This window comes from Sminthopsis crassicaudata, chromosome 5 (assembly GCF_048593235.1).
Source record: "Sminthopsis crassicaudata isolate SCR6 chromosome 5, ASM4859323v1, whole genome shotgun sequence".
NCBI lineage: Eukaryota > Metazoa > Chordata > Mammalia > Dasyuromorphia > Dasyuridae > Sminthopsis > Sminthopsis crassicaudata.
In genome coordinates, this window is record NC_133621.1 from 280,379,126 (window position 1) to 280,393,269 (window position 14,144).

Here is a 14,144-nt window from a genome sequence, read left to right on the forward strand (position 1 = left end):
AGATAAAAGCTAGTTATTATTCTAAGTAGACCCCCATCTTCTTATTTTGTTGGAGAAGAAATTAAAAGAGACAGGGAAGAGAAAAGCTGATAAATGAACAAAAAGCCCAAACTAAAATGAAAAGAGAAGTATTCATCTTTCTCATGTTAAAATATCATTTTGTATCAGAGAGCAATATATATTAGAATAAGAGGGAAAAGGGTATAGTAAGCATTTAAAAACAGGGACAGGGAAAGAAAGGACAATAAATCTGGCTTTTTGAAATGAAATAAAGTAGCCCAGTGTGTGAAGTTAGCAAATTATATAGAACAGTTTATAAGCTGGCTAGCTCACCATAAGTCCAGATTGTCCCCTAAAATGACCTGGTTACTAAAGCATTATTTCTCAAGACTCTGCCATATGTAGACTGACTTTTCTTTCCTTTTATTTAAAACAAATCCCCTAATTAGCAAACATTAATTTTTTTCTTCCACTTTCACTTGAAAAAAGAAAAATAAAGCAAAACCAAAAAAATTCCTGAAACAGCCATGTCCAAAAAAGTATTTCTTATTCTGTGTCAAATTCATTACCCCTTTATCAGAAGACAGGTAGCCTGAACTATAGGCTACTACCTACTACCATTGCTTGTTTGAAATCATGGTTGGTCACTGTATTGATAGGTGTACTTAAATCTTTCAAAGTTATTTGTCTGTACAATATTGCTGTTATTGTATTAATTATTCTCCTACTTCTGTGGGATATTTTTTCTAGGGTTCTATCCAGTAGTATGTTAATACCACTTTTTAAAGGGAAAAAATGTTATGACAAACTTTTTAATTTAATCAGCATTATTGTCATTGTCTTTATCATTTTCTTAAGTCTAGAAATCAACAAAACAATAACTCAAGCTCTGATATATTAGTATCCATAAATTTCAAGATATAAATTTAGCTCTCTGAGTCCATACCATCTGGCTCTAGTCCCTCACCCTATCCCACACATCTAGTCCAGTTTCTCCTTTAAAGGAACTGACTCTAACCTTGAGACTTAACTGGCCCAGAGTTCTAAGGTTCCAATTCATGAAGAGGCTTTTAAGTGGCCATAAGAGAATCCAGCCTAAAAGGTATCAATGTCTGCTATGACTTTAAAAATTTGGCACCATGCCCTGTTCTCTTAGCTAGAACAGTTCTATATAAATATGAGAATGGACTTCATCTACTTCAACCAAGGGTGCTATATCCTTGCTGAGGATCCTTTCCATGGCCCAGCAAATTAAATTTTTTTCCATTGACTGATGGTCCAGTCTACAAATATCTCATTTCATTCCAGTCTCAAATATGAACTACTAGACTGATCTTCTGTATCCCTGACATATAGCAGATGCCAACTTAAAATAAACCCTGTTGGCCTTTGAGAAGGCAAGCTGATGGATAATGGATAACCCCTGGTCTTCACTGGAAAGCATATAATGTTAAGAGATCCAGGAGAACCCTTGAACATTGATTGAATAGATCCTTCAAACCTCCCCTTGATGTTCATCATCTCCACAATGAGGAGACTAGACTAGCTGGTCTCTGTGGCCCCTTTCTTTCTCGTTCTCTCTCTCTTCTTTTCTTCCTTACTCTTTCTTCTTTCTTTCCTCCTTGTTTCCCTTCTTCTTTCCTTCCCACTTTTCTTCAAGCCTTCCTCCCTCCTCTTCCTCTGTTCCTGACCCATTTGGGAATCTTATGAATTTTACACTATGTCTCATGATTCTATGATCCCAAGTTAAAGAATATTCCAAAACATTGATGAAGATGTTTAAAGGGCACTGAAATCGGGCACTGTTGAGGACTGGCTAGAGGAACTAGGGATATTTAGGCTAGAGACTAAAAGACCTTCAAAACAGGTGATCACTGGCTTCAAGTATTTGAAGCATTGCCATGGAGAAAGGCAGCTTTATTCTACTTTGCCCCAGGAACAGTGACCATAAGAAGACAAATTGAGATGATGTTAGAAAGAAAACATCCTAACCATTAGAGATATTCACACCTGCAATGAGGCAGTCTCTGGAGGTTATGGTTACATATAATTGAAGGTCTTCAGTCAGAGATTGGAGAATTTCTCTTCAGGAATATTATTAGCAGGTGTATGGAGGGAATTGGGAGGGAGATGAGACATTCTTATTCAGGTATGGGTTATGCTACTTAGACCAACCTTAACCCTAGCCCTTGTCCCTGAGGCAGTTAGGTAGTACAGTATAGTACACAAATACTACACTGTAGTACTTATATATATATATATATATATATATATATATATATATATATATATATATATATATATATATATATATAGTAGTACAGAAAGCTCAGTTTGGAGTCAGGAAGACTTGAATTCAAATAGGACTATATATATCTAAGAGTTGTGTCACCCTGGGAGTCATTTAACCGGTGTCTATCTTGCTTTTATTTTTTTTTCCTTCCTTCCTTCCTTCCTTCCTCCCTCCCTCCCTCCCTCCCTCCCTCCCTCCCTCCCTCTCTCTCTCTCTCTCTCTCTCTCTCTCTCTCTCTCTCTCTCTCTCTCTCTCTCTCTCTCTTCTTTCTTTCTTTCTTTCTTTCTTTCTTCTTTCCATCCTGCTTTCCTTTCTCATTTCTTTCTTTTTTTCTTTCTCTCTTTTCTTGCTTCCTTTTTTTCTTTCTTCCCTCCTTCCTTTCTACCCACTTTCCTTCAATCCTTCCCCGCTCCTCTCTTCCTCTGTTCCTGGACTCATTTGGAAGTCTTGTGAACTTATGCACGCCTTTTTCAAAATAACATTTGCTACCTACATTCACAATTAAATAAAGTAGTATATTTCAGTTAGACGGTAGTAAAAATACAGATGTATTTACTCCCCATCCAAGTTTACAGAAACCCTAAAATCTACCCATAAACCCCTGGACTAGTGAATATTACCTCTGAGACAATATTCTGTGATCAAACTATTTGTTCAATCCTGTCCAAGTCTCCCCCCTTCCCTTCCTGCCTTCATCCTCTGTTCTCCCAAGGATAATAGCTGTTAATGACTCTGGGGTTTCAAGATTTGCATCACTTTCTCCAGTTCCTGGGAAAACAGCAGCTGGCTATCAGCAAGTCGATGCCTAACAGCAGGAAGGAGGCAAACAAACAATTTCATTCTGCAGCAATGGCCCACACAGAGTCACTTCAGTAATCTTTCCGTTTCTGATGGTACCTGGCACACAGTAGGCATTAATTAATATTTGACTGATGGTGGTAATGCTGGAAGAATGGCAAAAGAGTTCCAATCTAGATTCAGGATGAAACAGCCAACTGGATCATGTACATTTTGCCAAAGGAGATCAGGGAGCCTTTCCCACCTAGTTCTTTTATACTCCCCATCCCCACTGCAACAAAGCAAACCCCCCTCCCTCCACACAAATGGTGTCTGAGATTACTGCTTAGAAGGTTACACATTCCAACTTCTATGGTACAGCAATTATGCATGTATTATTCTGTATCAATGAAAAATATTGAAACATTCTTGACTGTGAGCAGAGGGTCCCCCACAGTGTCTTTTTCAACCATCTTCTTGTTTCTGGAGCCCAGATTAATGGACCACCAACTTTCCTAATAACCTGGGAGGTCATCACCTTCTAGAGAACTGCCTTCACTACTACAGGTTATTATACCCTGACTATGTCTGTGCTACCAGACTCTGATTCCTAATCCTTTGGTAAGTGAAAGGAAAAGGGGAGAGATTTAAGAATGTAAGATTAGAGTAAAGGAGATTACTGGGGGAGTCTCTGAACCAAAGAATGATTTTTTTTTTAATCACAAAGTCCATTTGGGCTTTTGGCTTTGCATTTCTTGGTTAAGAAAATTATGTCACGGACAGCTAGCTAATGCAGTGGATAGAACACCGACCCCGGAATCAGGAAGACCTGAGTTCAAATCCAGCTGCAGACACATAACACTAGTTGTGTGACTCTAAGCAAGCCACTTAACCTCAATTGCCTTGCAAAAAAAAAATGAAAAGAAAATTATGTCAGGTTTCTTGATTTTAATGAATGAATGCATAAGAATATATTAAGAGAAGGAGGATACAAAATATAAGTTCCTACCCTCTATAAGCTTATATTCTAAGAGGAGAAAATAGCATATATAAGAGAATAAGGGCCAGGAAAGAATCTTTTAGTCTGAGAAGTCACACAGACTGGTGAGTAGCATCACAGAGAAATTAATATTCATCTACAAAATGATTTGAATATTTTCTTAGAGCTCCAAATGAAAGGAGCAGGAGGGCATAGGGAGGTAGGTACATAGAAATATAGGATGATGGTGTGTGTCTTCATATAGGTTCAGGACATGAGGGCACTAGTATGGGGACTGGAAGGAAGGCTGGATCAGATCATATACCCAGTAGGGACCTCTTAAGCCATCAAACTAAACCCTCTCATTTTACAGCAGGAGAATCTGTTGGCCAGAGAGGTGTAATTTGCCCAAAGGGATCACTAGAAATGGGATTTGAACCCAGAACCCCCTGATTCCAGACTCTCTTTTTACTAGCTCAGAAGCTTGAAAGTGTAAACCTCCCATTCTTGAAGTAGCTTATTCAAGATGTTTTGTCTCAAAAGATATCATAATCTTCAAAATGCTACCCAAGTAACACTTTCAACATGAAACTTTCCCTGATCCCCTGCCTCTTAATAGCTAGTGTCCTTCTTCCAGGAGCACATTTTCAGTGTGAGCATTCACTCTTCAGTAATAGACAAACCCACAAATCAAGGGGTTTTTGTTGATTGTCTATAAAATTAATAAAATATTAACTTTATAAATATAAATATATATACTATTTAAATTAAAAATCAAATTTAAAATAATATTAATAATCAATTAAGTTTAAAAACATTTGGTAAGAACATTTTTTGAGAGGGAGGCATCACAAGTATTTGTACTCTTTTCCTTCCCGGTTCCTTACAACATATACATCATATGGAAAATCCATCAAAACATATACTTTGAGAAGATATTACAGATGGACCCTGAATTTAGTCTAAAATTCCATAGAAAAAGAAAAAGAGTAGGCTGAATCATATAGGGAAATCCCAAGCTTCCAAAGCTCATCTTTTTTATAGTAATATTTGCTCATTGATGCAACAAGGCTGTGAATCATGGAATACAACCATCACCCAAGAATCAAACTTTCAGTATCCTAAGAGTCAATACTGTTTTCATCTTTGCATCCTTAAAAGCCTAGAATAGTGACTGAAACAGTATATTGTTATGGATGTAGGCATATGTGTATAAATATAAACACCCTTAATAAATACTTTTAAAGCAAATGCATGAATAGCATGTGCACACATTATGTATTTACCTTTCTTTGTATCCTCATTGCTTCACACAATGCCCGACAAATGATAAACACTTAATAAATGTTGCCTGACCCTAACACCAAACGACATCACTGACACCACTTTTTCTTTGTTTTGGCCATCATTCATGTGTGGAATGCCCACCTTCCTCACCTCAATATCAGAGAATCTCTGCCTTCAAAATGCAACTCCTGAATTACTTTCTATATGAAACCTATTCTGATCTTCCTATCTTTCAACAGTTAGTATCTTTCCTCCAGCATGCATCCTCCAGGATGCAAATTTTCAGTATGGGTGTTCATTACTTAGTAATCAACAATCTATAAATCAAAATTGTTTTCTTGATTATCTATAAATTTAAGAAAGTGATGGAGAAAATATTAATAACAGATTAGATCTAAAAGTGTTTGGTGTGAACAATTTTTGAGGTGGAGATGGCAAACATTTCCCAGCACCCTCTGCCTCCCTCCCAAACTGCCTTGTATTCAGTGACTTTTTATTGTATCCAATTCTCTTTTTATTTATTCTCTTTATGCTTTTATATGCCCTTATCTCCCCCATTAGAGTATTAGCCCATTGCAAGTAGGGACTGTTTTATTCATTATACAATATTTGTTTCCTTAGTGTCTAGTATGGTGCCAGACAAATAATGAGCACTTCATAAATGCTTTTTGATTGATAAACTGACAAATAGGTCTAAGTGGAATATAGCTGATTATTCTGGAAGACTATAACATAACATGTGGTATAAAAGACATCACCAAGGATATAGGACCAGAACAGAAGCAGCCATATAGAAAGAAGAGATAACAAGCAGCCATGTATTGAACTAGAATGTTACAAACCATCTATCTGGTCCCTTCCTAATCACCACTTCTTTATATGTGTTTTTCTCTGCTATTGGAATGTAAGATTTTTGAGGCCAGGAACTGTCCTTCCTTCTTTTCCTCCTTTCCTTTCCTATTTTCCTTCCTTCCTTTAATTATCTGGGTGGATCAATCCAGGATATATTTAAATTTACTCTTATCCTTCCTTCCTTTCTTCCTTCTTTCCTTTCTTCTCTCTCTTTGTATATAAAGCTTTAATAGATTAAAACTACACTAAGACTTTTGGGACACAGTGTAAGAGACCCAGAAAAAGATTTCTAGTTCATTAGAGAAATCTTCTGTATGGTATGGTTGAAAGGTGATGGACCAAGGTCACCCAGAACCAAAGGGTATAGATGGACTCATTGCTCTATAAGAGAACCCCAGTTCATTCACATGCCAAATCAATTCAGTAGCCATGATCCTTTCAAATATCTGTATATGAATGACAAGTTGCTAATTCCTATTTTGGGGCTCCACTGTTCTTATGAAGACTTCTATTAGATAACTAAAATACCCTCAGAGAATGATTTTTTAAAAATATCTATGCAAGGCAAAAGGCACAAGGAAGGATTCCTGAAGGAACTAATACTTCCTTTATTAAAATAAATTTATGTTTCCCAGCATGTGTTTGACAGGATGAGACACATGGGCTTTGATTCAACAAGACTTTATTAATGTTTGTTTAATAGGATTAAATGCCTGCTCCATGGAAGGAGGCACTGGGCTCTAAACTCTGGGCAAGGCACATATGCGATATACCTTACTTAGGCTGGCAAATGTTAGCATTGGCATACCCTGAGGGATGTAATGCTCTCCTGTGTGTGGGGAAATTGAGGCCAAAAAGAAAAGTTGCAAGATTCTAGATTAAAGAACTTGAAAGAACCTTAGAGGCCATGGAGCCTAATCCATTACATATGGGGAAACTGAGGTCCAGAGAGTTTCAGTATTTTGCATGGCCACTGGCATAGCCAAGATCTGAACCCACATTCTCTGAATTTTTTAGCACTTATTTTATTTAAACTCACTTTTTTTTCACACTGCGGGTTTTGGCAGAATGTAGGCTAGACTAAGCAATATGATGTTATTTGGTATAATAGGGAATGGTTCTCCATATTTAGAAAATACCTTAATGAGAGGAGGTGGGTGAGGAGGGCAGACTAGAAGTGATAAGAAAAGAGAACAAAGTGGAGGTTTAGGTGGGGGAGGACTCAGCAGGAGAAAGGGAAGATTCATAACTCTAATGTTGGAGTTTCTAATTCCTACCCAAAGTACCATCCAGTCTTTAAATTTTACATTGGCTCTCAAAAAATCATAATTACAAACTTTTTTGGGGGGGGGGTGGGCAAAGCTGTGTTGAACTGAAAGTTATTACTCCTCATTAGCTTGTGAACTCCTTGAGATCAAGGACAGACAATTTTTATTATCTTTTTATTTGGCCTTTCTTTGTATTTCCCAGTATATAGTATAGTTCTTGATATGGTATATAGATTAATCCATAGAAATCGACTGACTGGTGACAAACTTCAGTTGGGGGAAGATAGCAGAGTTGATGATGCAGCAGTTGGAATATACTCTTGGACAAATCATTTAACCTAGACTTTGGTTTCCCTATTTAACCATTTAAGTTAAAATCACCTACCTTGCAGGACTGCTCTGAGACTCAAATGAAGTAATGTGTATAAAACATTTGACAAAATGTTAAATGACGCTAGAGAATATAAGCTATTATTAAAGTTATTATTAACTTCTTTAAGTCTCTACTTCTTTTTAAATTCTTACCTTATTAATAAAGTCTCTATTTCTTGTTTCTTTTTTTCATACAATACTTTTTTTAAAATTTTATTTTCTGACCCTATTTTCCATAGGATAGAGGCTGTTATTCTAGAGAGAGTGAATAGACCTGTGACTTCAATGATATAGGGAACTTTTAGGTGAGAAAACTCTCTTCAGTCAGTCAGCCAATCAATCAACAAGCATTTAATATGGGCATTTATTGATGTGCCAAGCATTGTGTTAAATAGTAAGGAAGATGAGAGAGAGAGAGAGAGAGAGAGAGAGAGAGAGAGAGAGAGAGAGAGAGAGAGAGAGAGAGAGAGAGAGAGAGAGAGAGAGAGAGAAGGAGGGAGAGGGAGGAGGGAGGAGAAAGAAAAGGCAAAAAGGAAAAAATCCAAACAGAAAAACAAACAAAAACTATACTTTTTTGCCCTCAAGCAACACGTATTCTATTGAAGTGAGTTGGCTCCTTTTGAAAATTTTATAGCCTTACAGAACTACTTGGAGCATTGAGAGTTTAAATAACTTGTCCAGGGTCACATGGGCAGAATGTGAATCCAAGTTTTCTTGGCCTAATCAGTATATCACAATGACTCCCTATTCTCAAATTGGCTTAGATATAGTTAGAGTACAGATCCCTCAAGATGAGGAACCTTCCACTAAAGTTACTTAATGTCTTTTGCAGTTTCCTCATATGTAAAGCAAAGGGACTGGAATTTTTTTTATTGTTCGATCATATGCGACTCTCTGTGACCCCATTCAGGTTGTTTTTTTTTTTTTCACAGAGATATTAGAACAATTTATTATTTCTCATTTCACAGATGAGGAAACTGAGGCAAACAGTTAAGTGACTTGCCCAAAGTCATACAGCTAGGAATTATCTGAGGCTGTTCTTGAACTCAGGGGCTCAACTGCAGGATTGGTCCTCTATCCATTGCACCATCTCATTACCTCAGAAATGCTATCTAGCTGCAAATTTCTCTGATAGACATTCTTATCAATCTTCCATTGCTTTCTGAATCATATGTCTCATGAGAAATGTCTCTCACATGCATTCATATCCTATATTAATATTATTACTGTTGTTCTTAATATATATATTAAGTGATTAACTCAAAGCTACACCCTTGTATATGCCAAAAGCAGATAGAGAATTTCAATCTTCCCGACTCCAAATCAGTCTTTCTCTTCACGACCCTACTCTGCTTCACTGTGACAAACACAATTATATTATCTAATATGCCAATCTCATCCCTGTAAGGTACCAAATTGTACAGGGATTTTTTCCTCCCCAGGAAGCAGATGACATTTGCAAACTAGAAAATGTAGCAGAATTGAGAGAAATAATAACATACAGTAAGGAGAGGATGTTAAAGATTGATCCTCCTCCTGCAAATACCTGCATGAGGGAAAAAGAGAACAAAAAAATGAACCTCTCTTTACTTGTTGAAAAATCAGCCCTACGTCAAGATTTAAGTCAATCTTTAATCAATAAACATGTATTAAATATAAATGTTTCATATGATTGCACATATATAGCCTGTATCAAATTCCTTATGGTGAAGGAGAAAGGGTAAAAATTTTTTTAAAAATTTAAAAATGTAAAAAATTGTCTTTACATTTAATTGGAAAAAAGATACTATCCAAACCATTTATTAAGGACTTATTGTGTGCCAGATACTGTGCTAAGAGCTGGGGATACAAAAAGAGGCAAAAGGCAGTCCCTGCCCTCTTAGACTTACAACCTAATGGGAGAGATGATGACCATAGAACAATATACAAAGCAAGCCTATAGGGTATCATTGGATGAGTCAGAAATTTTAGAAGTGAAATTCTGTGCCGATTGGTTAAATATATGGTAGGATGCTTCTCTAAAGTATTAGTCAAAGCGCCTTTAAAAGAACTGAGATTGGAAGCCAACTGGCTCTCAAGACCTTTCATGGCTTGACTATCTCCCCTCTCTGCTGACCTATATCCACAGCCTTGCTCACAGCAGCTTAGCTTGAGTTCCTTCTCCTAGAGCACATTGGTACTTATGCATTATCTCAGTTAAGCTCCCAATTTCATTTTCAGTGTGCATGGGAGCATGCTGGGTACCACAGCTCTGGACTGCATGTACCTGTCATAGGCAAGACGTGAAGTTCTCAGACTTGGAGGTTGGCCGGGAAATGAGGGCGGGGCCTTGAGACTGAACAATGCTTTCAAACATGTCATGGGAGCAGCAAATCCAATTGGCATCCAGGCGAGAGTGTTTCTTGCATTCACTTTATGTCTTGCCTTGTTTCCTACGGTCTAAAGGATTCTACCTGTTTGATCTCGACAATGATCTCATAATGCTCACATTGTGATGTTGGGAACACTTCCATAAAAGAGAAATCTGGCAGAGACATAGATGCAGTCGCCCTGCTGAGACAGGTAGGAGGACAGGCTTAGCAGATAAAAGAAAAGAAGCTTTTTACACAAATGAATCCCTTCACATCATGATACAGAGGAATATAAACTTGAAGATCTGGGTGCTTTGATGTGCGTAACCTTCGGCAGGGTGGCTAGGTGGCTTCATAGTGGACAGAGAAGCAGGCCTAGAGTCAAAGATACCTGAACTCAAAATTTCTGATACTTTCTACTATATGACCCTGGGTAAGTTCCATTTGCCTCAGTTTCTTCATCTGCCAAATGAGCTGGAACAAAATGGAAAGATATCTTTGCCAAAAAATAAAAATGGAATCATAGAGAGTTGAACACAGCTGAAAAATAACTGAATTTTTTGGCACTGCCACAACAATATTGATTATAAAGTTCTGCAATGTCCTTTCACTTTAGACAGATAATAAAAGAAAAGAAAAAAATGAGGAATAACAGGAATTCAGCGATCAAAGGGACCTTAGAAGTCACCTAATTAATTCTCAGTTGCATGAGAATCCTCTCTACGTCATTAAATTTTTTTAATTAATTTTATTTTTTAATTCACATTGCTTTATCAATCATGTTGGGAGAGAAAATTATAACAAAAGGGAAAAACCATGGGAGAGAAAAAAAAAAACAGAAAAAAGAAGTGAACATAGCATGTGTTGCTTTACATTCAATCTCCACAGTTGTTCTTCTGGATGAAAATGACATGTTCTATCCAAAATTTATTGGGACTGCCTTGGATCACTGAACCACTGAGAAGAACCAAGACTTTCATGGTTGATCATTGCACATTCTTGCTGTTATTGTGTACAGTGTATTTCTGGTTCTGCTTGTTTCACCCAGCATCAGTTCATGTAAATCTTTCCAGGTCTTTCTGAAACAGAACGCATTCCACTACCTTCACAACTTATTCAGCCATTTCCCAATTGATGGGCATTTTCTCATTTTCCAGTTCTTTACTATCACAAATATTTTTGCAAATGTGGGTCCTTTTCCCTCCTTTATGATTTCCTTGGGATACAGACCCAATAATGGCACTGCTGGGTCAAAGAGTATGCAGAGTTTTATAGCCCTTTGGGTATAGTTCTTGTCTGCTCTCCAGATTAGTTGGCTCATTTCACAACTCCATCAATAATGTATTAGTGTCTCAGTTTTTCCATACCCATTCCAACATTTATCATTATCTTTTCCTGTTAGCCAATCTGAGAGTGTGAGGTGATACCTCAGAGTTGTTTTAATTTGTATTTCTTTAATCAATAGTTATTTAGAGCATTTTTTTCATAAGACTATAGATGGCTTTAATTTCATCATTTGAAAATTGTTCATATCCTTTGCCCATTTAAAAATTGGGCAATGATTTGTATTCTTATAAATTTGACACAGTTTTTAAATATTTTAGATATGATATACCTTTATCAGAAACACTGGCTATAAATTTCTCCCCCCAGCTTTTAACTTCCCTTTTAATGTTGTTTCTGTTGGTTTTGTTTGTGCAAACCCTTTTTAATTTAATGAAATCATTATTGTCCATTTTGCATCTCAAAATATTCTCTAGTTCTTCTTTGCTCATTCATTCCTCCCTTCTTCAACAAGGTAAATTATTTCTTGCTGTCCTGTTTTGATTATGGAATCACCCTTTGCCCAAATCATGTACCCATTTTAATCTTATTTTAGTATGGAATGAGAGATATAGGTCTATGCTGAGTTTCTGACGTGTTATTTTCCAGTTTTCCCAGCAATTTTTGTGAAATAGTGAGTTCTTATTCCAGAGGCTGGAGTTTGGGGGTTTGTGAAATAGTAGATTGATATAGTCTGCTATTGTATAATGTGTATATAACCTATTTCACTGATCCACCACTCTATTTCTTAGCCAGTACCAAATGGTTTTGATGACTGCTGCCTATAATAAAGGTTTAGGTCTGGTACTGCTAAGCCACCATCCTTTGCATTTTTTTCATTAATTCTCTTGGTGGTATTGACCTTTTGTTCTTCCAGATGAATTTTATTATTATTTTTTCTACTTCTATAAAATAGATTTTTTTGGCAGTTTGATTAGTATGGCACTGAACTCATTTAGGCGGAATTGTGATTTTTATTATATTAGCTCAGCCTACCCAAGAATAATTGATATTTTCCCAATTGTTTAGTTCTTACTTAATTTGTGTGAGAGGTATTTTGTGATTGTTCTACAACATTTCTAACAAGTATCTCAGATGGCTCAGTGCACAGAATTCTGAGCTTCAGATCAGGAAGACTTTCTCTCTTCTACTCCACACTCAAACTGTTTTATGATACTGTAATCAGATTTTTAGTAGATAGCTATCCAGACATCACTAGCAGTTCAGATCACAATATAAAATCCTCAAAACCAAAATATATAAAAGTGTATCCCAAATGAACATTTTACTTCTTTACTAGTAACTGACAGCTCAGAGGATATGAGAAGTCATCGATTTCTGTAAGAACTTCATTGAGGACTAACAACATGATGAGGAATCTCCTTTAGCAGTCAATAAGTATCAGGATCAGAGGCAGCAAGGAAACCTAGAGACACGTCACTCAATGCTGTGGCCAGTGCACTTTCCATTCTTTGCATCCTGAAGTTGGGTGGAGAGCTAGTGGGTGGTGGGGTGGGGTGAATATATTGAGGGCTAAGAGGCTGACCCCTGAGGAATTTCAGCTGGTTATTGGCTAGATACTCCAGACCCTCTGTTGCTCAGGACAACCTGTAAATAATTGTTGTTCAACAATAGGAACACAGATTCAGAATCAGAAAGAACCTTGGAGGCCATCTGGTTCAACCCTCTCATTTTAGAGAGAAGGAAAGAGAGGCCAGAAAAAGAAAAAAGTGACGTGTATAAGAATTCACAGGATTATTGGTCTAGAACAGGACAGAAACTCAAAGGCTCTCCAGTCTAATTCCTTTCTCTTACAAAAGAGGAGACTGGGGCCCATCAAGGTGATGGATTTTGCCCCAAATCACACAGGTTGTCAGAGACAGGATTCCTATCTGGGGCCTCTGACCCTAGAGGCAGCATCACCTTCAACTGTGCCAGAAGTTGTAACCTCAACAACCATAAGAATCCAAATGAAAAGAATAACTACCAATACCCCCTCCATCCTTTGAAAGAGAACCAACTACTATGGAATTGAAAACTATTATATTGATTTAGCTGTAAGAGAAGAGAAGAGAAAATAAATTTCTCTCTCTTTGCAGAAGTGGGAGGACTATGAGTGCGGAACATTGCATATTCCACTCAGACTCCCCTGATGTGCTGGTTCTTCCAAACTAGGTTTTTTTTTTTGTTTGTTTTTATTCATTCATTTATCTATTCATCTATTTAATTATTCATTCATCTACTTTTTATTCATTTCTTTTTCTTTTTTGTTATAAGTATGGTAATGAAGAGCGGGAGGGAATCATAGAATCAAAAGTGTAGAATAGAAAGGACCTTATATCCTGCTACTGGAGTCAGAAGGGTCTGGAGGAGAAAGTGAAGCAGGTGATATTGAACAGCCCTCTAAACATGCATAGCAACACATTGGGCCATTAATGGCTTCTGTGCCAAGAGTGGTCTTTAGATATGTTAATAAGGATTTTCCCCTTATTAAAAAGACTTCAGGGAATGGGAGTCCACTGCTTTTTTTCTGGAAAGAGCTACAAATGGCTGGCTCTTGGGGGCGGGATAGGAGTTGTCCTTCATTCTCCAAGAGGACCATTGTGAACTCCGGGTTAGCTTCCTATTGACCTCAGGATCAG

At 37.1% G+C, this 14,144-nt stretch overlaps 1 protein-coding gene across 4 annotated transcripts in view; it reads right to left on the reverse strand.

Annotated features, from left to right (window-relative positions):
* Positions 1 to 14,144, reverse strand: part of TMCC3 (transmembrane and coiled-coil domain family 3) — a 316,968-nt gene that overhangs the window by 121,778 nt on the left and 181,046 nt on the right. The window contains exon 1 of one of the 4 annotated variants that reach the window (XM_074271228.1): positions 10,095 to 10,288. The exons of 1 other annotated variant lie outside the window; for it this stretch is intronic. In XM_074271228.1, the coding sequence (XP_074127329.1) occupies positions 10,095 to 10,213 (119 nt within the window). In that variant the 5' untranslated portion in view covers positions 10,214 to 10,288. Of the gene's footprint in view, positions 1 to 10,094; positions 10,289 to 14,144 lie in introns of those variants that run through there. 2 more of the 4 variants (XM_074271231.1, XM_074271229.1) reach the window with 2 other exon arrangements.